We start from the raw sequence: 22,844 nt of genomic DNA, 5'->3' as shown, positions 1-22,844 counted from the left end.
AAAATGACCAGGAGGATGGAACACCTCTCCTGTGAAGAAAGGCTGAGAGAGTTGGGGTTGTTCAGCCCGGAGAAGAGAAGGCTTCGGGGAGACCTTATTGCAGCCTGTCAGTACTTAAAGGGGGCTTATAAAAAAGGTGGGGGCAAACTTTTTAGCAGGGCCTGTTGTGACAGAACAAGGGGGAATGGCTTTAAACTACAGGGGGGTAGATTTAGGCTAGATATAAGGAAGAAATTTTTTACGCTGAGGGTGGTGAAACACTGGCACAGGTTTCCCAGAGAGGTGGTGGATGCCCCATTCCTGGAAACATTCCAGGTCAGGTTGGACGGGGCTCTGAGCAACCTGATCTAGTTGAAGATGTCCCTGCCCACGGCAGGGGGGTTGGACTAGATGACCTTTAGAGGTCCCTTCCAACCCAAACTATTCTATGATTCTATGAATGAGCAACTCTGTTTCTTTCACTTGTTCCTTCTAGGTGGTGTACCTCAAACTTGATTATTTGCACCACTCTACACTAGATGCTTTCAGTTACTCTCTGTTGTCTTGAAGTGTATTCCTTCTGCCACTGTCTATTTTGCTTTTTCTGTATACAGAATGTGGTAATTTTTAAGTGTTGTGCTGAACAGAGACCACTTGCCAGCTTTGAAATCTTTATGTTCGAGACGCAATTCTTGAACACTGGACAGATGCATAAACAATAGCCAATCATTGCTGCTTATCTTAGAAAATAAAAACTAAAAAGCAGTAGCTTGGAGAGCCACAGTAGATGGGTTCTCATGCTATCACAAGTTTGGGATATAGATATTCATGGTATCACTACTGAAAAATCCATACAAAATTGAATTTGAATTCTAATGAAATTATCATACAAATGAACTATGTTTGATGTTTAGATGTAATGAAGAATTTTGAGTATATTACTATATTACCTAGAACATTTAAACAATGACTATGGATTTCCAAGGACATTTCAGGTTTAATGTGGAGATGTCTAGTTGTGCTTGTAGTCCCAATAATTTTCACTGATTATTTTTGATAGAATAACAGTGATGGGGGGAGGCTCACTGCATCAGAAGGAGTCAGTGTTTTACCTGTATGTCTGTATGTCAGTCACATACAGAAATTGATACAGCTATTGCCCAAATTGGATATAGATGGAGGGCTAGATGTAGCCACTCTCAGATGAGGGCCAAGAGTCTCTTCAGACACAGCTGGCTCACTGTCACGTGTCAAGGAGCACACGTCACGCAGCTGCTTTCTTCCTCTCTATCCCCCTGCAAGTGAATCAGCTTTGTTTTAGGAAATTGCCAACATGGTGCTTGATCAGTGAAAACTTAGCTGTCCAAGATTTGTACAGTAACTAGCATGTGGGGTGTGATGTTAGGCAGAGGAAGGACACGGTGGGGAGCTTGCTGGAATTCTGTCATGTGTTCAATGAAGGAGACCATATAAGTTAGGGACTTCATAACTGCATTTGTGCATGTTTTTTCCTGAATACGTGTCACATCTCAATATTTTTTTATTTTTATTTTAATAAACCAGGTGCAATCACAGTAAAAGAGCCGAAGTTTCTTGATTATGAAGTTAAGAAAAAAATACATCTTTCAGTTTTGGCTGAAAATGGCTTGAACTCAGCACTCTGTGGAGTGACAGTTTTGATACAAGATGTGAATGACAATGTACCTAAATTTGAGCAAAGCTATTACAAAGCATCAGTATGGGAAGGCCAAAGTCCTAAAACAGACATCATACAGGTAAGTGGAAATATATCTTCCCAAGCCCAGTGCTGTAGTCAAAAAGAAGTTTGGTTGATCTGTTCATGACTACAGTCCTGCTAGGTCTCTTCTGGACTACTGTCTCTTAAAAACTGAGAGTGGAGTTCTTGGTGTTGCTACTACTTTGCTTGAATATCTAAAATATTCAATGACTTCTTTTCTAGACCACATTTCAAATCTTTCATTCAGGTTTGTTAAGTTGAAAGATAATTCTTTTCTTAATAATTGTGCAGCTGGACTTTAAATTCTTTGTTTTTTTAATTTTCTGTTTCTCTCTTCAAGCAGTTGAAAAATACCATTCAAAGCTGTGGTTCTGGTTACAATATAGGCTGGGTCTTGCATTAATGCATCTACTGAAAAGCCTATAGCAATAAAAAGAATACTTTCAACTCATCAGACTAGTAGAGTCAAACCCAAGTGTTCAATTTAAAATCTGATGCCTAAAGAGCAGCTTGTCTCAATTTAAATGTGCAAACACTTCTTCCTCTGAATGGATCCATTCTCCAAAAGTGTTTCCAGCTGGCTATGTTAGAGCAAAAGAAGACATCAGTTGGACTAGAAGAACACATAATTTCCTCAGTACATGTTCCTGCATTGCAAGTCAGGTCACAGTGAGGGTCATGTTAGGTACTAAAGATATTCCTCCTCTAGAGAATAAATAAATGGAAAGCTACAAATGCCTCCAGGGCAAAGTGATTAGAAACTGATAGACGTTGTATTTAGAGAAACATATGTTCAGGAATGGAGAAAAATCAAAAGGCAGTCAACCCAGATGTGTAGTCAAAATTTTATGACAGAATGCATTCTATTATGTTTCCTTTATTCAACGTGACTGGTTGCCTCTGCTATGGTTTGGATCCCATACTCATTATAATGCTTGTTCAGCAACCAGAAAAATACAAAGACGACTCTTCAAAGAGTCAGAGGAGTCTGAGAAACCTGTTCACTGCTCGTGAATGTTATTTATTCTGTTGGTTTTATAGCTTGCCTCTGCCCTTTCTACATTTTCTGGTTTGTATTTTAAAAAGTAATTAATAAACTATTCCATGAAAGCTCTGAAAACTTAATAATTTAATTATGTTATCCTTTGTCTATTTGTATAGCAGTAATACTTTAAGGGCCCATCACAGACCCCCAGGAAAGTGCATTTTTATGCACTAAACAGAGACAGCATTCTAACAGCAACCTTATAGTAATATAAGCACTGTAAAATGATCACATTCAGCCCTAGCGCTTCATGTAGCTGAATTTCAAATTACCCAGGGAAAGAATTCATGTGCATCCTATTGCAATTCATGAGCAGATTTTGTGACCTCACGTGACACTCATGTTGGTGACCAATTATTCACTTAAATCTGTGCAGTCGAAAGGAAAGTAACCAGAAATAGATGGCTGTAGTATAAGGTTTTTCTTTCTGAAATCGCATTCTGCCATTTTGAATTAAGCCTCAGTTTTGCTCCCAAACAGGTGTTTGCCACTGACCTTGACAGTGGGCTGAATGGAGAAACTGAATACTCAATTTTATCTGGTAATGAAGATGCAACATTTCATATTGATTCAGCACGAGGGATTTTAGCAACTAATACAGTCCTAGATCATGAAAACGCTTCATCTTACAGGTTTGTATGCAAGGTTCTTGTAAAAATATATTCTTCTTTTTGTTCACTTTAACTTGAGATTGCTCATGTTACGTATTTTATAGTTTTCTGTTGATATCCATTACCCACAGAGCCTGGGTGCAAGCCAGACAGCATTGAGAACAGCGCTAAAGCTGCCCATTTATACCATGGATTCTTGCATACTTAGGGGGAGAAATATAGTCTTCTTTAATCATTGGCAACGCTTACTGATATAAGCGAGCGTGATGATTCAGTATAGGAATGATGACAGTTCCTGGATTTTAGTTTAAGAACTGTACAGCCATTCCCTCTCTGGAACCAATTTTATAAATACATAAAGACACAGAGAAAGCACTCAAACCAAATCTAAGAAATAGGGCATGTTCTGTTCTTTAATTAGAATATAGTTCAAATTTTCTTCTCTGTAATCTGATAAAGATGCTTCTGTAAGCTGTTTCCATCTATAAGCTGTCTTGTACTAAGTATTATTTTTTTTCCTGTTTTCTAAGAAACTGTGAGTAAATATGATCAAGTGCACATGACAATTTTTCTTAGAGGTCATGCCATAATTGGAATTAGAAAGCAAATAAATCATGCGTTGAAGAGAAAATAAGAGTATGCAGATTCATTAATACACCTTTTTTATGTACTGCAATCTCTACAAAAAGTAGATTTCTTTGTATGTGTCAGTAGAGATTACCTTTTTTTTTTCCATATGGTTGTGGCATCAGTTAAAGTATTTGCAAGTTTTCCTATCCTCTGAGGCCTCAAAGTTTTAAACATTCAATCAGAATTCTTATGAACCAGAGTAACTTCTAGAAAACCACATCAAAAAGATCAACGGAATATTATTTATTTATTTTTTAAATATCAGTGTAATTTGATAATAGTGTCCTAAAGGAAATACTTTGTTTTACCTTAATATACAGAACACTTCATTTGGAGTTTGTTTTTCACTGAATCAAAAACATTACTTTTGATTTTTAGTCATTTAAATACCATAATACATTTTATTTGTAACTAGTACTTTAAAAGAATGCCTGGCATAAATCCTTCAAAGGAAGGATGTTTACTGTTGATGAAGCATTGAACATGTAAGCATAATAATTCTTACATCTGTCTTTAACTGGGAGCCTGATTTATTTCAGTATTTGTGTTGGAATTTAGCATTTTAAATTGACAGTTTGTTCGAGTGTTGTGGTTTAACCTGGCAGGCAGCTAAACACCACACAGCTGTTCGCTCACTGCCCCTCTCAGTGGGATGGGGGAGAGAGTCGGGAAAAAAAAAGTAAAATTCATGAATTGAGATAAAGACAGTTTAATAGGACAGAAAAGGAAAGGAAAATAATAATAATAATAATAATAATAATAATAATAATAATAATAATGACGATAAAAGAATGTACAAAGCAAGTGATGCACAATGCAATTGCTCACCACCCGCCGACCGATGCCCAGCCAGTTCCCGAGCAGCGGTCACCGTCCCCTGGCCAACTCCCCGCACTTTATAGACTGAGCGTGACATCACATGGTATGGAATGTCCCTTTGGCCAGTTTGGGTCAGCTGTCCTGGCTGTGCCCCCTCCCAGCTTCTCGCTGGCAGGGCATGAGAAGCTGAAAAGTCCTTGACTAGTGCGAGCACTGCTTAGCAACAACTAAAACATCAGTGTGTTATCAACATTATTCTCATCCTGAATCCAACACACAGCACTGTACCAGCTACTGGGAAGAAAATTGACTCTATCCCAGCCAAAACCAGGGCATCGAGGAATCTGAAGCTTCATATTCCTTCTCTTTATTAATATGTTACTAATGTGTACGTTGTTAGGTGAAAAGTGAATAGCAAAAGAAGCTTTCAAAACTGTTCTCCTGTTTAATTTCAAAATGTTACCATTGGTTCTTTCAAATTTGCACGGAGTTGTTTATTTTATCTAAATTGAACATTGTCATCCCCAGAAGTTTTAAGTCCCTTATAATAGGAGTTATAATGAAAGTGTTGACAGAACCTTAATTTTAATGCCTTGGCTGAGATGTTTTTATGAGAGTTTTTTCCTGAAACTTTAGAAAGTGATTATTTTTAGTAAAATATTTCCATATGTATACCTTACCCATATTCATTCTAGAAAAAATACACTTTCTATATGGAATTATACATGGTCACCGATTGAATACTAGCCTGCAATTCAAGTTATACGTTCTGTCGGCGTCAGAAACCACAAGGACACCCAGACCAGAGCTGGTGCGGTTCAGGAATGGAAGTGCTGCAATCCACAGCTTGAGTTACAGCCTTGGTATTCCATATGGTCATGTGAACCATGTGAAGTAGTATCTATTTGACACTTCAAACAGAAACTGTGACTTAGAAGAAAGAGGGAGAAATAAAGCATTCGGAAGATCTGTGGGGAGACCCAGAAAATATGATGCGACATGCAAACAACTGTTAGTACACAAAACATTTAATTGAGATGCCAGGCTCTGACTTGTATATCCTTTCGCATAGCTCGATGTTTTCTTTTTATTGTCTGTTCCTTTTTTTAGAGCACCTGTTGAGTTAGATTTAATTTTGAATTCCCTTCTGGATAATTTTTAATACTGGGGAGGGGTGAAGTCTTCCAAATAATCTTTGCTTACCATAAACATTTGATCTTTATTGTTCAGAAGCTAGTTCCCACAGAGAGTAAACATCCTTTTATCCATGTTTATCAGGTCGTTGCTTACCATTTTCTTTGCTACACTGTTTGTGGAAATCAAAAGGTTGTTAACAGAATCTACTACCCATCCTTATGCAGGTATAAAATGCAAGCCTACAGGCAAACTCTCTTAATCTGACAATGAGATTCTGGTCCCACTAAAATCAATGGGATCTTTGCCGCTGTCAAATGGTGCATGCATTCAGGTTTTTCACTTTATCACTTACATTTATAATATAATAGGGGGCCTATTCTCTCTCTGCAGACATTTTGGCTGAATATTACTTAGGATGTTTTCATATTACCCAATTTTCACATTCCTGTTGTCCCTCTGTAAACAATGAGGAGACGCAGGTTCCTCCAAAGGACAATTTAGTACTTAGGTTTTAATTCCTGCTCTGAATTACAAACTGGAGAAATGTATCTTATTTGAAAGAGTCTTGCTAGCTTGTTTAACCACCTACATTTGGTATGAAATTGGGTGAAATGAATACAAATGAATACTTCCTTTTCTTTGTATGATTTTGTTACGTTTTTGCCACCTAGATTCTCCTGGACATTTTTCCTGCAAGACACAAAAAATAAAACTCCAGACAGCCAACATTACAGAAAGAAAGATGGAATTTAAGAGTTGCAAGGAGGAGCAGAAAGGGCTAATCTTTTCATTTGTAATTTTTCCCCTGCTTATAACATTGGTGGATAATTCTGCGATTTCTGACCAGTAGTGACAATTATTGCTTCCTTTAATTGTAGGTTGGTTGTACAAGCTGCTGATAAAGGAAACCCCAGACTTTCTGCTACAAGTATTGTGAAGATACAAGTGTTAGATGTTAATGACAATGCTCCAGTTGTCCAACCACTAGGTGAAGTGGAGGTCCCAGAAAGTAAGTGTGATGGTACAGCTAAGTTTTATTAAGACTGGGATTTGTCAAACAACAATAATGCTTTTGGTGATTTGTGTAACCAAGTGACTCTAGTAAAAAGGATAATGGATCATATTAATACTGAAATATCAAAGTAAATTGTGATCTGCTTTTGTTCTCAGGGGCATTATTCTTAATCTTTAGACATTGTGTTTAAGAATAGTTTGGAGCAAAACCATAGGCAATTCAGAAAGAGGAAAACAAATGCTACAGAAATACATCTGTAATCTGTTCATTTTGGACTGCAGTGTCATATTCTTCAGATGTCTTCAATTTCTGCTTTTCTCCAATAAAAATACTTGGTGTTAAAAGTTAAAAAAGCATTGCTAGAAATGAGACATTTTTAACTTCATTGTGATGAAAGAAATAATTTCTGTAAATTTGAATGAAGCTTTAAAATGCTCTATAGCTTGATCCAGTTGATGATCATGAAGAGGAGGACCCAGGACCTCCTGAGTTCTAATCCCAGCATACATCTGGTATATTGTGTGACATAAGTTCAACATTGCAGACCTTGAATCTTAAGCCCAGCATTTTCAAATACAGGCATCATATATGTAATGCATTAAGATATACAGCCGAACATTTATAAAGATTTAGGTGCTGAAATTCCGGTACTCCTGTTAACAAAAGATATCAAGGCTGTGTTTCTAGTGATATTTTTTTAGCCTTTCCTAAATTTAGCTCCCACTGGTAATGACAAGTACGGGAGTCATGGATGCACAGCAGCTGTAAACTACTGGCTACTTATTTAGGTTTTTGTATTCTGTTTAAGAACATTTGCTTTAGGACATCACACCGCATGTTTGAGGCTTAATACCCCAGGCATGCAAATGGGGAATGGTTTAGTTTCTGTTAGCTCCAGGCTTTGTTAGATGATCACTTGTAGGTTCAGTTTGAAATCCCTGGTACTGTCAATTTGGCAAATGACAAAAGCTGTCTGTATCCAGTTCCTCAATCTCATAGGAATACACCTTGAGCTCTTAAGACTTTTGTGCCACGTAGGTCTGGCTGCATGTCTCGTGTCTCTCTAGTGGCTTTTCTCCTCCTCTGGACAAGCTTCAGAATTGCAGTTGCTGGCTCTACAAAGACCAGGGGACTCTGATGCCTCAGTTAAATATTGTTGTGGAAGTTTGACACTGTTCAATAAATTCATGTCACCTAAATGCATGTGGAAAACCATGGAAGTTCCTGTTGCTGGTGAAGAAACAGTTATGGCTACACTGAATCTGGGAAAGTCTAAAGAAAACCCAAATTAAAATTGGGATAAAGCAGATGCATTTGAAGAAATCCAGTACTGTTTCCATAGCATTTCTGGATATTGCTCTTATTCTAAAACACAAAGTCAAAATACACCAAAAGCTAATACAGAAAGATTACATATATCTAAGATTCAATATTACAAAATTGGCAAAATCTTCAGAAATTGTAACATCATCTTTTAGCTATGACTTACTCTGAAAATTATTGTTTCAGATGCCCTGCCTGGTTTTATAGTGACTCAGGTGTCAGCAAGTGATGTGGACTCCAGGCCAGCACTTCAGTTTGGTTTTATTTATGATAATAGTCCTGGAATGAAATTTGCCATCGATCAACACACTGGTGTAGTCACAGTGGTGGAACCATTAGATTTTGAAGAAACTGCTGTGTATAAGCTGAGACTCATAGTTTCAGATTCTGTACATCAAACAGAAGCAGAACTCACCATCCTTGTTTTGGACATCAATGATAACCCACCAGTGTTTACTCAGGATTCATATCAGGTGGGAACATGGCAAATGGACAACAAACGTGATGTCTTTCCATATATGAAGATAAATAGTAGGAGTGTTTGTTTATATTTGTCTTAAAAATGCATTTGAACACTGAGAAGGAAAGGTCTCTGCAAACTATTACTGAGCAGAAACACAGCAGAGCTCTTCTGGGAAACCCCGGCCCCTTCCTAGGAATTCTGCTAAAAAGACTGAGGGAATTGTTTAGTTTTCATGTTTGTGGTTTCTGACTTCAGAAGGAAAGTGGTGTGAATGCTAGCTGTACTCCATACACCATGCATTCATCACTAGGAGTTACTGGATATAATCCAAACCAGTTTGGGGAGCAGGGTCCAGTGTTCAGAACTTCCTTCTTCTGAGAGAATGGTAAACAAGTTGGTACATTTATTCTGGGCCCGTTACTATGGCATGAATTTTTTCACTTGCAGTTACATGGCTCCACAGAGGTGTAGCAAATGCCCCTGTGGTAGGTTATGCACACATGGTTTGTAATGTGTAACCCTGCCTTACAGCAATGGTTCTCATCTAGGGAGTGAGGGATATGAGTTTTGACCTCCCCAGCATCCCCTACTAGACTGAGGAGGATACAGAGCTCAGCTTTTGGACTTCTGGACAAGCATTTAAATTGCTAGAGTGTTGCAGAAGTCAGGTTGTCCAACAGTGTTTTAAAACAAAGCTGTTTTAGCGACTATGGACAACTACAGGCCACTGAGATGATTAAAGGAATTGGAGCATCTATCATACAAGGCTCTCAAGGGTAGGCTGCTAAAAGGGTTTTGCCCTGACGTCATCAGCCCTGAGGCTGAGGGGCTTGGGCTAAGGCTCAGCACATGTAATGGCTTGGAGTTAGGATTAGGGATGGGAGAGAGACAAAGCCTGGAGCTCCAGGTGAAGTTAGGCTGCAATAAGGCTGCCACAGGAAAGGTGAGGCTGCCAGAGTTGTTTCCTTAGGACTTGTTTGTGTGGGTCTAGGCTGTTGGGCTTGGGCTGAGGCCCAAGAGAGCCTAGATCATGGATCGTTTAGCCTGGAGAAGAGAAGGCTGAGGGAGGATCTTACCAATGTCTGTAAATACTGGTGGGGCAAGTAGAGAAGACAGAGCCAGACTCTCCTCTGTGGTGTCCAGTGACAGGGCAAGAGGCAGTGGGCACAAACAGAAATACAGGAAATTCCGTTTAAACATCAGGAAAAACTTTTTTTAAAAACTCTAACAGTGACTGAGCACTGGCACAAGTTGCCCAGAGCAGTTGTGGAGTCTCTATCCCTGGAGATATTCAAAACTCAGCTATACACAGTCATGGGCACCCTGCTCTAGGTGACCCTGCTCTGAGCAAGGGTTGGACAAGACGACCTGCAAAGGTGCCTGCCAACCTCAGCCGTTCTGCAATCCTGTGAACTGAGCTGTTTGCTTGACTTGGTGCTTTTTGTGTGTGGTGGATGTGCTCAGAGCCAAAAATATGAGGCATCACAGAAGGCTTGGATTTAATAATGCTTCATTTATAAATCTCAGACAGATTTAGTCAAGAAATAAGTCTAAACATTTGGCTTAGTAACAACTTCTGAGCGTGTGCAGGCACAACAATTTAGTCACTTAGATAACTATGGGACAGACTGTAGGCACCTGTGAAACTTTCAGGTGCCTGAGTTGTCAGGATTTGTGTAAATTACCCACTTAAACTCATAAGTTTAAATTCTGAAAAAAAAAAAAAAGCACTATTAATATTCAAGTGATTTTTAGACCTTGCCTTAAGTTTTCCTCAACCCTCGTATGTATTTGATTTTGGAGAATAGTTTAGGCAAGTACTTGCTTGTGCAAGTGCTAGGAATTTTTTTGTAGGTCAGAGCAGACATTACAGACAGGGTTATTAACTGATGCAAAACAGCATAGCTCTATTGAGTATGCTAATGTAAACAGCTGAGCTTCTCTCTCCACAATCCTGATGTTTTGATGTGTTGCTTGGACAGTAAGATACACTGCTTCTTTTCGGTCAATGATAGGTATAATTCCCTATTCATAATCCTGTAATTTTTACTTTTTTATTGTCCTTTCAAGTGTTTTCATATTTATACTTTTCATATATAGTTTCATATATATATATGGCTATTATATACATATAATCCCTCTGTTAAAATGATTTAAACTAACACTTGAAGTTATGACAAAGGTAGCTGCTGTATCATACTGTTTATTTGAAATTGGATTTATAAGGTGGAAGGAAACTTTGGTCACAAAAATACTGTATCTGGACTTCAAATAATGGAAGCTCTTAAGAAGGGAAAGGACTTTCTTGGTTTCCTAGATCATATGAAGAAAAAAGGGAGCGTTTTGGAAAACTAAGTTCTAGGAATAATCCAGTGATGATTAAGTGCTCTGGTGCTGGAATTTTCAGGGCACCTGTGTTAGTTTTTTTTAATGGTCAATCATATACTCCAGATGGGGACTGCAGACTGTATTCCCTGTACAAAAATCAAGGTGTTTCTGAAAGCAGGGAGAAAAGCCTATTTTAGTTGCAGTTGTAAGTATCCTTCCATTAGTGTACTATTGAAAAAAGACATTCAGTGATTCACTGAACTCGTTGTCATAATGAACTAGAACTAGATGGATTTTACTACTGCTTAAAGTTTAGTATAGATTTTGGCTGTATTGTATGCATCGTTTTCAATATCTCAACTCTTTATAGTTTTGTCCCAGAAGAAAATGGGTAGGTGAAACTTTTTCCAAAGCTAGGAACCGTGTTTGGTTTTTTCTAATAAGATCAAATGAAGGAAAATGCTTTTTTATGTTAAAAATCTTTTATTAAGCTCTATCAAAACTGTAATTTTGCTTTATATGTCAGGTGAGCTTGCCAGAGCTCATTTCTATGGATGCCACTGTTCTGACAGTCTCTGCTGTGGATAGAGATTCGGAGCATAATGGAATGATTTCCTACAAAATCCTCTCTTCCCCTGAGGGATTTGCCATTGATCGTAAGAATGGTGAGTCTGTAAGCATCGTTTATTATTTCGGCTTTTTCAGTGTAAATTGAAGAGTCATATTGCACTTCCTCACCTGTTGCCAGTGATCACTTGAGTTCTGGAAATCTTTGGTGACTAAAGTCCACCATATGTTTTGGCTAAATCTGCCATTATCGCTGAAGAACTGATAGCATCAAAGACTAGAGTTCTCAGTTTGTCCCTGAACCGTGCACGAGGCAGCTGGTCACAACATCCTATAGGTGCTATTCCTCTGACGTGACTTAATAGAAAAGTTGCTGTACGTTTTGCATTGTTTCATGACATTTCAGCTCATGTATTAGGTTTCATTCAATTTAAGCTCATACTTACTATTTTTCAGTATAAGTTGAACCTATCATAATGGAGCTTCTCTACAGCTTGGGCAGTATGTTTTTAAGATTGCTTCTTTAGAGAGCTTATGTTATCCTATAATCCTAAATGGAATTTAAAAGTTTTCTAAACTGAGAATGTTCTCTCCAAAGTATGAAATTTTCTTCAATAGTTGAGACCGTTTTAAATGTTCTGGCCTAACATTGTAACAGTCTGGGAGGTAGAAAACTCTGTGTGCGTGTCTCTGTATGCATGTGTACATACTGTTTTTGGTAATATCAGCTTCACAGATTACTAGATACTGCAAAATGATATGCAACTGTTGTTCAGTGAGCAAGTTCTTATCACTTATTTGTGGTTTCCAGGTGTTTACATGAGGTGAATTTTTGAATGCAGTGTGTGTTTGGTGATGGTAACTACAAACACTGAAAATACGAATCTCTTACCCAGTTAAAGCTGTTTTCTGTTTTACCCATTAGTTACTCTATTCACCAACCTGTCTTTATCTTTGGCTAATGGTTGTTTTTAACTGTGGTCAGAAAATTGTCACACGGCATTGTCTCTGTGGTGCTTAGCTGTGTGAAGAGTAAAGTAGAAGTAGATGGCTTATGAACATAGAATGGTTTGGGATGGAAGGGACTTTTAAAGATCATCTAGTCCAACCCCCATGTTTAGATAGGCAATTTAAATGAGACATGCTTATATAACTTACTGGCAAACCTATCTAAATAACTTGGTAATATCAGCTTCACAGATTACTAGATACTGCAAAATGATATGCAACTGTTGTTCAGTGAGCAAGTTCTTATCACTTATTTGTGGTTTCCAGGTGTTTACATGAGGTGAATTTTTGAATGCAGTGTGTGTTTGGTGATGGTAACTACAAACACTGAAAATACGAATCTCTTACCCAGTTAAAGCTGTTTTCTGTTTTACCCATTAGTTACTCTATTCACCAACCTGTCTTTATCTTTGGCTAATGGTTGTTTTTAACTGTGGTCAGAAAATTGTCACACGGCATTGTCTCTGTGGTGCTTAGCTGTGTGAAGAGTAAAGTAGAAGTAGATGGCTTATGAACATAGAATGGTTTGGGATGGAAGGGACTTTTAAAGATCATCTAGTCCAACCCCCATGTTTAGATAGGCAATTTAAATGAGACATGCTTATATAACTTACTGGCAAACCTATCTAAATAACAAACATGCCTATAATGCTGTTACTGGATTGCAAGCAAAATGGGAGAACTAACGACCTTCAGTAATGAACTTGCACAGCATAGCCACGTCTAATAAGGAGCCTATATTTCCTTAGCTTTATTTTGCCTTTTATTTTCTGCAGTTGGCATGTTCAGCCTGTTATGAGGAAGAGAAATTTTTGCTAGTCTAAATGCAGTGTGTGTATTTGATACTGCATCATTGTGGGTAGACTTTGCAGCATTAGCTCTGATTTCTTAGAGTTACTATGGGGTGTGCAGCCATTACATTTGAATAATTTTCAAATATGACTGATTCGATTCAGCTTTTGGAATCACATTTACTTGCCTTAGTGAGTGTGGGGTTTTATTAATTCTGTTTTATTTTCAGGTTCAGTGTTTGCTACAGGACCAGTGACACAGCTGGAAAAGATTCCCATTATCCAGCTCCTGATAGAGGCCATGGACAGTGGCAGTCCTGCTCTGAGTGCAGTTACCTCCGTAGAGGTGCACGTAGAAGATGTAAATAACTATGCCCCTCAGTTCACAAGGGTGCTGTACAATCTCAGCGTGAGCGAGGATGCCTTGGTTGGAGAAAGTGTCCTCACATTTTCAGCCGTCGACTATGATTGGACACATGAAAACACGTATGTTGAATACTCTATTATTGATGGGAATTCTGACAATTTATTCTCTGTGGAAACAAGTGTCGTGGAGTCAGAAACATCCTACAAGCTTGTTGGCAATCTTGTTTTGAGCAATATTCTCAACAGGGAAACGGCTTCTTCTCACTGTTTGGTCCTCCTTGCGTCTGATCGTGGAACGCCCTCCTTGAATTCAACTGCTACCGTGCTAATAACTGTACTGGATGTTAATGATAATCCTCCAGTATTTAGCAGCCTGGAGTACCATATTCATATCAAAGAAAGCATCCCTGTAGGTAGTCACATCACCGAAGTTTCAGCAAATGACTGTGATGCAGGCACTAACGCAGAGATCACTTATGCTATGATCTCTGGAAATGACAGGGGACATTTTCGCTTGGATGAGAAAACGGGAGCAGTGGATTTGATGAAAATGCTGGATTATGAGGATACCATGAAATTCACTTTGATCATCCAAGCCACAGATGGAGGAGCTGATGTAAAAAATGTGGCTTTTTCTGTTGTTCTTGTTAGCGTCCTAGATGATAATGATTATGCCCCACTATTTTTGTTTCCCAGCCTGAGCTGCACTGTCAGTGAAAATCTGCCTACCTTTTCTTTTGTGTGTGCTGTTAATGCACTGGATTTTGATAAAGGCTCCTATGGCCACCTTACCTACTCCATCCAGTCTTCGTGTTTGGCTCACCGTGAAGCTCCTAGAGACCATGACATGTTCTTCATTGATCCTTTGACAGGACATATTCATACAAAGCAAATGTTTGACTATGAAAGTCAGAATAGGTACTGTCTCATAATCCAAGCAAAAGACAAAGGTGACTCACTGGCCACCATTACAGTTCAGGTAGATATTGAGGGGAGAGATGAATTTGACCCAGTGTTTACACAAGAACAGTATTTCTTTAATCTCCCTGAGAAGAACGAAGCAGGCCAGTTGCTTGGCAGAGTGACAGCATCAGACAGCGATGGTGGACTGGACGGAGTTGTTCATTACTCCCTGCTAAAAACTTCTCCATTCTTTTCTGTAAATCAAACCAGTGGTAGTATTTATTTGACTCAGACTGTTCACAGAAAGAAAAATGGCAGCAAAAGGAATGATGACACCCTGAAATTGTTGGTAAGAGCTCATAGCCCCAAAATTGAGTCAAAGTTCACGGTATGCACTGTTTTGGTAAATGTTTCCAATTCTCCTGAGAGTTATCCCATAGTGTCAGCATACAGCCTGACCATTAGCGTTTCAGTCTCCTTGATAGTGTTCTTACTGCTTGCGGTCAGTCTTATTGCACTTATTCTGAGACATAAGCGGAAAGATCTGATGAACTCTTGTGTGAAAAAAGAAGCAGTATCCTCCTCAGCTACTGATGTGAATTCAGCCAACGAAGATAAAGACTGCCAGAAAATCCAAAGTACTCAGAGCAGTATGCTTCCCATGGGTGCCATAGCAGAATGGCTGAGCTTAGCAGGAATTGGAGAGGGGAAGGATGATGGTGTCCCCTGCAGGCATTCAGACTCCAGTGGCCACGGTTCTGCTGAAGGAGAAACTGCAGAGGACGAGGAAATCAAAAGGATCAATGAGCATCCTTGCAGAAAGAGTGCCAGCTTGGTGCTGAGCGAGCGCAGCTCACGGGTGCCAGATTCAGGGATCCCAAGAGAGTCTGATCAGCTCTCCTGTCAGTCTGGAGAAACAGATGTCATGGCTACCACGCAAAGCATGGAGAGCATGCAGGCCATTAAAGGAGAAGGTGGAGAAGAAGCCTGTGACACAGCCTATGCACATAACAAAATGCTGTCTCAGACACTTAAGAAAATTGGAATAAAAGAGAAAGACATAATGACAGACCTCACAAGAGAATATGTCTTGATGTCAGATAGGCAGGACTCTGGGTATGATTCACTTGCAATTCTTGGCACCTCTGATGAGGATCTTGGAGGTGGTTATAACTGGGATTACGTGCTCAGCTGGGAACCCAGATTTCAACCTCTTGCCTCAGTGTTTAATGATATTGCAAAACTGAAAGATGAAAACATACACATTCATAGCTTCCCTAAGGAGAAGAAATCTCTTGTTTTCCCTCCTCCCTTGATAACATCAGTAGCTCAGCCTGGCATAAGGACAGTGCCACCACGAATGCCGAATATAATATCAGGGCAAGCATTTAAAAAATACCCTCGTTCTCCCCTTATCCATAATCTTGGATACCCTCCACCAACCATGACCCCCAGTTTTTCTCCTTCTCTCTCTTTACTTACCATGCAGACGCCTACTGCTTCTCCAGTAATGTCTGATGGGAGAATGATAGGAACATGTGTTATTGATCCAAGCCATGAACTTGCAGCAGAGGATGAAATTCAGGTCTAGGTTATTAACTGACAGTAGTTTATGGTTAAAAAATAGGGCTTAAAATGTATTTTGTTATTGTTTAACAAGCAAAATGTGCCTGTCAGAGCTATATCACCAATATTCTTTCTGTTTTCATGAGCTGAAAAAGTTAAAATATAAAATAGCCACAAACTTGGTAATTATGCATTTTGTTCTTCCCAGAATACACTGTAAGGCCATGAGGCTTCTCTTCTTTCAGCTCCCAACAACTGTGGTTTCCTATGTAAATCACACAGCCAGTTGCCTGATAACCAGCTTGATGGATTTTACTGTTTTTCTCATAAAATATGTCAATAACAAATAAATGGTAGTAATTCTTTACTGTGGAAAAACTTTATTAGCATGCTGGTGGGTTCTGACCACTTCTGTGGTGGTATTAGAAGAGGGTACTAGAGGAATGTGTAAGTATGACAGGTTTGGAGGTGGCCAAAGAATAAAGCAAAGATTCCTGTTGAGCTCTTTCTCGAGTGTTTGCCCAGACTTCCCACATCTCAGCCCCTGGGTCCCAACAACCTGTTGGTCCGGGTGCAGATTCATCATCTGCCATGGCTCCCCGACAGGCTTTATTAGCTATCTTTGTGCTGTGGAATCCCACGTAGCAGTTTCTGTGCACCTTTCGTTTCTCTCCTGGTGTAAAGCCAGCGAGTCATGATTATCTGAGTAATAACAGATCACCCTTGGAAAACAGAATAACTAGTGGTAAGATAAAAGCAACCATCTTCTCTATTACTACATCTAAAATAGATACCTATTGTCTTTCTGTCCTATTACAGAAGCTGTCCTGGTCCCCAGGCAGCTGTAGAGCTGTAGGGATGGACAGTGTTACTGTTCTGAAGGGCTTGTATGCCTCCACCCTGGGCTTTGGTCCTGTGCTGGGCATATCTCTGCAAGACCAGATAATCTGGCCTTGTCTGTTGTATGTATCATACATATGGCATTTTGTGTGTGTATGTATATCCAGACACATACGCATGCCTATAGTGCTGTGTATGCTTGTATATTGTATCAGATCAATAAAAAACACATCTAGAGAAAATACATCTAGAGTAACTCTGGTTTCTCTTCAGTGTGTATTTAAAAGTCTTTTGCATCATGTGTATTGAAACTGGGCTATAGGGAAGGGTCTAATTGGTGCCAGAGAATTTGTTACAAGTTGGATATGTACAGAGGTATATATTGTACAGGTTATAACAGGTGGAGGAAAGGCATACAGTGCGTTTAGACTGAGTGATCTTGTGGGATCAGCATCACGTGAGCAGTGGCTTTTGTCGTTTCCTCAGTCATGCACATCAAGATTTGCCACCCGTGGGCTCATAACCTGCTTTGAATAAGATCCTGTTTCTAAGGCTACACCTGCACTGTACTACCATGCAAGAGGATCCATGCTGCTGTGCAAGAGTGCGTCTTTTAAAGCTGGCATTTGTTCTTTGTACTGCCATGGAGTATGAAATGAGACATAGCTTAGGAATTCATCAGGATAGACAAATGTTACTAAGAAAGGAGACAGGATGATAAGTTTTATAGTCAGACAAAAACCTGTGCCAGGAAGAGGAAAGCAAAGGGGAGGAGTCATTCCCAGTTCATATCTGAACATGGAGTATCAGTTTAGGCCATTATTTCAGAATGAGTATTATTCTCCACCTGTTAACATTACGCTATCTACAGCCTGTTCGGTTTTGACTTATATGTCTTAACTTGTAATTTCTAATAGAATGAGAGGGGTTCTTTGTGGTGTTCAGTTCTGTGCAGTTACAGTTTCAGGAGGCACACGTGGCACACAGAACTACCTTTTCTATGTAGTCAACAACTTAGCTAATCTGATTTCAGGTTCAGGTAGTCATGATCAAGTGGCAGCTATTGCTCTGAGGAGCAATGAGCACGTGCTGTCCTGATAGGGGTCATCTTTCCAATGGGTGATCGGTGGAAGAATAAATGCTTTACACAGCAAAACTGTGTTTATCTTTCACATTGATGGATATGAAGTGGTAGCTAGGGCCTCATTTCATGTATAGAGTCTAGGCTAATGGATGAGTAGCTTTTTCTTCACTAATATTACTGTTGCAAATGGCATACTATTAGCATTAGAAATCATTAGAAAGCATTCAGTCATCATATTTAGCACAAGATTTGGACCTCACTGTGCTAATCTGTGCCCACTTCCTATAGTTCTGCTTGAGAAGTGAGAAAACCCTGTTTCTGTTTTTGCCCTTTTTGCTCCTTCAAATGCAGCTTGTTTTCGATGCCTTTCTGAAAAGATTAGATATTACTTGCTTCCTATTTATCAAGTGCACGAAATAACCAATGCATGCTTTGTGCTCCTCTTGTGTTACAGCAATCTTTTCCTTGTTTCTTACGTATTTGCTCATTCAGTATCAAATGGGAAACAACACTTAGCTGATATATTGTTAGTCAAGCTTAAAAATGCGACCGTTGAAACAAGTGTCTGCAATAAATCATGTGTATTTCTTTTAACCTTACTGTTTTTTTCCTTAAGTAAACAGTATAACTTCTGTAATTTACCATGAGTTTAATATTAGCTTGCCTCGAAGAGGCTGTGTTACTTTGCAATTCTGCACACCAGTTTTAGCACTTTGGAGAAGGTACAGAACTTGTTAATGGAAAATCGTATTAAGCTCAAAATGCATAAGCTATAAAATAAAAGACAGTTGTCTCTTCTGGAATTTTGGCTGCCTGCCTTCTGGATTTGCTTGTTGGCAGCCTTGAAAACACTGGTGTAAATCACTACCAAATGGATATCAAAATTCCATCTACCAGTAGTAATCATTAAATTGACGTTCAAGCAGATTCCTGTGCAAAGAGGAAAAACCTTTATATTTTCAGGGAATCCATCATTTACAGATTATAAAAATATATATACCTATTTTCTAAAATGATACTAAAAACACTAATTACTTACACAAGTCCATATTTAGTTTGTATTTTATCTTCAGCTGAAGACAGGAATTGTTACTAAATCAGCTTTAGATAAAAATAGTTCTGATAAAAATGAACCCTTGTTGCTAAGTCTATTGCACTGCCAATTCCTACTATCATTTATCTTTGGTTGCCATCAATTCTCTGTGCTGTATGTCACTTGTTTTCTTTAACTGACATGTAGCTTCCTGAAGAACTATGTTTAAATCTTCTCCTTGGGAGACCTATAAGCCAAAAAATGCTGCCCTGACAAAAAAATGTTACTAGAACATCAGCTAGCACCAGACTGACGATTGTGCCCTTTATGCTTCTACAGCTCATGGAGTCAAAGGTCAATTGGCAATCCAGTTGAGCATCGTAGGTGTGCAGGGCCATTGAGATTAGACCTCCTCCCAACGTGTGCTGACTACATCGCTCCTTGGAAACCGGCCCCTGGGAGTGAAGGGCACAGGGGAATCCGTGCAGAGAGGAAACTGGCACCAGTTTGCTGAGCATGGAGGGCAGTGTTCCCTAAAATCCTGTAAAAACACTAATTGGAATAGGAGGCAGTTGCAACTTTGTAATTGAATATACTGTGGTGGGAGGTTTATATTTAGAATTTGGCTTACTTTGCAAGCAAAATGGATTTGCAGCTTCTTGCTTTTAGTATCTGGCACAACAGAACCAACTCACTATGGCGATACATGGCTTAGTTCACTGTCGATGATCTGGTTGGAATACCTAAGGTGTTGCAGAATCACATTGAGTATACTTTTGGGTGTTGCATAGCTGCTAGCTCTGCTAGCTGTTCACTAGCACATATACAAAGCCTAATGTATATTCAATCTGTGTATGGATTTGGATGTTCAGATCTCATTAAAAAGAGCTGCAGTCTGGCATCCAAATCCTCTTGGTGGCTTTGAAAATTCCACCATAAATACATACAGCATTTTTAAAATGTTGGAAAAAATGTGGATGCCTAAGCAAAAGAAAAGGAGCCTTATAGAAAGGAAAATTGAGGATCTAAAACTTTCTGGTTTAGACTTGTACTTTACATTGCTGCTAGGGCTATTCCTCGTAAAATGTCAGATGCTTTTTTTTCTAAAATATATAAAACGTAATGGAAGAGCATCTGTAAGGAATAGAGAGAGGCATCAGGATAGGCTAGAATTGTGAAATGGTTCTGTTTCTTGACATGTAGAGTTACTTGAGCAATGTAGAAAATACCGAATCCTTTAGCTGATGATAGTCACAAAAATAAAAAATTGCTGCCCCGTTACTGTATAAATGTTTGACTGACCCAAACAAGTCCTATGCCAGATGAAGCATTAGATGCCAAACCACAAGCCTGAAAATGCAGATATCATGGTAAAGGACTGAAGTGATCCACCATGGTATTCAAAATGTCACTTGAAAATCTCATTACAATTAGAAAACTCAAATTTCTTGACTATTATGTTCAAAACAAAGGATTGCCACACTGCAAACTACATTTAAAACTGTCAGCCATGTCACCTTATCCACTTGAAAATAATCTTATGTTTAACACTTTTTTTTAAAGCTTAGCATATTGAAGACAATCCTGGTTACCTTCCCTAAAACTGCATGTTAATTGCCTACGAAAAGCTCTCAGAAAATGGAAGTTGAGCTGTTGATTGTGAGATCTGGTCAGCCAACAGTAGCTGTTACATAAAGGTGGCATTTGAGAATGAATGGTGCTAGATGATGCCGACTCACTAGCCCAACCTGGAGGAATACCTTGCTGTTACTTATATATGCCTACAGCATTTCGTTGAAAACTTTCAAATGGGAAATACAGAAGAGTTTCTAAAACGGTGTTGCTGGTGCCATAACCAAAAGAAATGAGTAGCGAGTCAAGCCTGCTTGTGTTGACCTCAGAAATTCCTGTCTCAAGCCCCGTCTAGCTGGGTGTAGACTAATTTCCAGCATCTCCCTTTTAACAAACTGTAGGGTTAATTTAATTTCAAAAGGCTTGAAAATACTGGGTTCTGATCCAACACCCCAAGACTTCTTCCACTGATTTCAGTGGGACTTGAATAAAAAATGCACCTGGAAGAAATGGACAACATGTGTGCCTCCCTGGTACTGTAACAAGAGTCACTGGCAGCAGAGAGCTGGCTCCCCGGCATGCGGGGCTGTAAACCAGCAGGAAGGAGTATTAGAAGAAGGGAAATCAAGAGCCTGGAAAAGAGTAGTACCAGCATGGGGTGGGGCGGGGGGGATTTGGAGGGGAGGTTGCTCTATGCTTCATGGTGATTGATGCAAGCCTTGCTTTATATGCCTATTTTGGAGTGACTTTTAGAGAAGTCTGAGAAGGTCTGCAAGGGAAAGGTCACTTACTGTTTCCTTGTTCTACTTTTATGTAAACTACAGTCTGCTGCCTGCTTTGCTCTGAACGCACAGAATAATCATGCCTTCGGACAGGGATTTCTCTACTTGTCTTTGTCTTGTAAGCACTTCACCTGAGGTCAAGTGCTGGGTAGAATTAGTCTTCAAAATGATCCTAATAACTGTTAACATTAAGGTAGCCAGGAAGAGTTTGGGGTTTGTTGAGTGGGTTGTTGAGTGGTTGTTGGTTTTTTTGGGTTTGTTTGGGTTTTGGGGGGTTCTGTGGGTTTTTTTGAGAGGTGCATATGTTTTTTCAATTTTAAGCTGAACTCCACAGTCATATAGCTTTTGCACTTTGAATTTTGGCTTCTGTCACACTAATGGAGCATCTTATGCCATTGGCTGATCACACATTCACTGGGTCTAGAGATTGGTAAGTTTCAGCAGCCTTCTCTGTTCTCTGGCAGCAGAATTGCAGAAAACTACATATAACTTTGTTGCTGGATATCATAAACTGTGCTTGATCAGTGATATGTTTGAACTCACCCACTTTTCCTCCAGACTTTTTCCATATCTAGCTAAAATGTTCCAGTGTCCACCATTTTCATCCCTCATATGTTTCTTGTAACTTAGTTTTAATAGCTGAAAATTGGGGATTCTGATCCCTCACCAGTTAAGGTGTGAAGCCAAGATGTGAATGTTTCTTATTAAAAGAATGTGGTATGTTCCATCATTATAATTAGAAATAAATGAGGGTTTAGTAACACAAGCCTTCTCTTACCAACAGTTTCTGGATGGGGTTTAATGAGGTATTTTGTGACTTAAATTGAGTTAAGTAGTGATGTTTATACCATAGAAACAAAAAGCAACAAGGAAATTTGATTACTGCAAGTAGTGTAAAAATGAAATGACAAAGCAAAGAGGACATCTTGATAATTGAATTTTAAAACATGAGACTGAGTAAAAGGCACGTCCAGTTCATCCGCCTGCTTGAGATATTAGCTGCTTAGGAAGATCTTGTGATAATCAAGACTGCTAGGTAGTGCTTTGGGGAGCGTAGAGCTGCTAGTCCTTTGTTACAGCTCTTTTGTTTTGTAGCAACGATAATGCTCATGGGTGTAAACAAAAGTGCCTGGTATTGTACCCCATGACAGAATCAGCGATGCTTTGTGGCAATAGTGGGGACTCCTAGAACACCATCGAACCCATCACCCACTGCTTAATTTACCAAAAACCTCCCTCAAATA

The 22,844-nt window shown here is 39.2% G+C and overlaps 1 protein-coding gene across 1 annotated transcript in view; it reads left to right on the top strand.

The window, feature by feature from the left end:
• Positions 1–16,314, top strand: part of DCHS2 (dachsous cadherin-related 2) — a 76,649-nt gene extending 60,335 nt beyond the window's left edge. Inside the window, 6 exon segments of the mRNA XM_009329842.1 lie at positions 1,543–1,754; positions 3,243–3,394; positions 6,838–6,968; positions 8,484–8,770; positions 11,615–11,753; positions 13,685–16,314. Coding sequence (XP_009328117.1) covers positions 1,543–1,754; positions 3,243–3,394; positions 6,838–6,968; positions 8,484–8,770; positions 11,615–11,753; positions 13,685–16,314 — 3,551 coding nt within the window.
• Positions 16,315–22,844: the final 6,530 nt, after the last annotated feature.

This window comes from Pygoscelis adeliae, unplaced genomic scaffold (genome assembly GCF_000699105.1).
Source record: "Pygoscelis adeliae isolate BGI_AS28 unplaced genomic scaffold, ASM69910v1 Scaffold67, whole genome shotgun sequence".
NCBI lineage: Eukaryota > Metazoa > Chordata > Aves > Sphenisciformes > Spheniscidae > Pygoscelis > Pygoscelis adeliae.
Note: the sequence above shows the minus strand (reverse complement) of the source record. Positions and strands in the feature narration are given on the sequence as shown.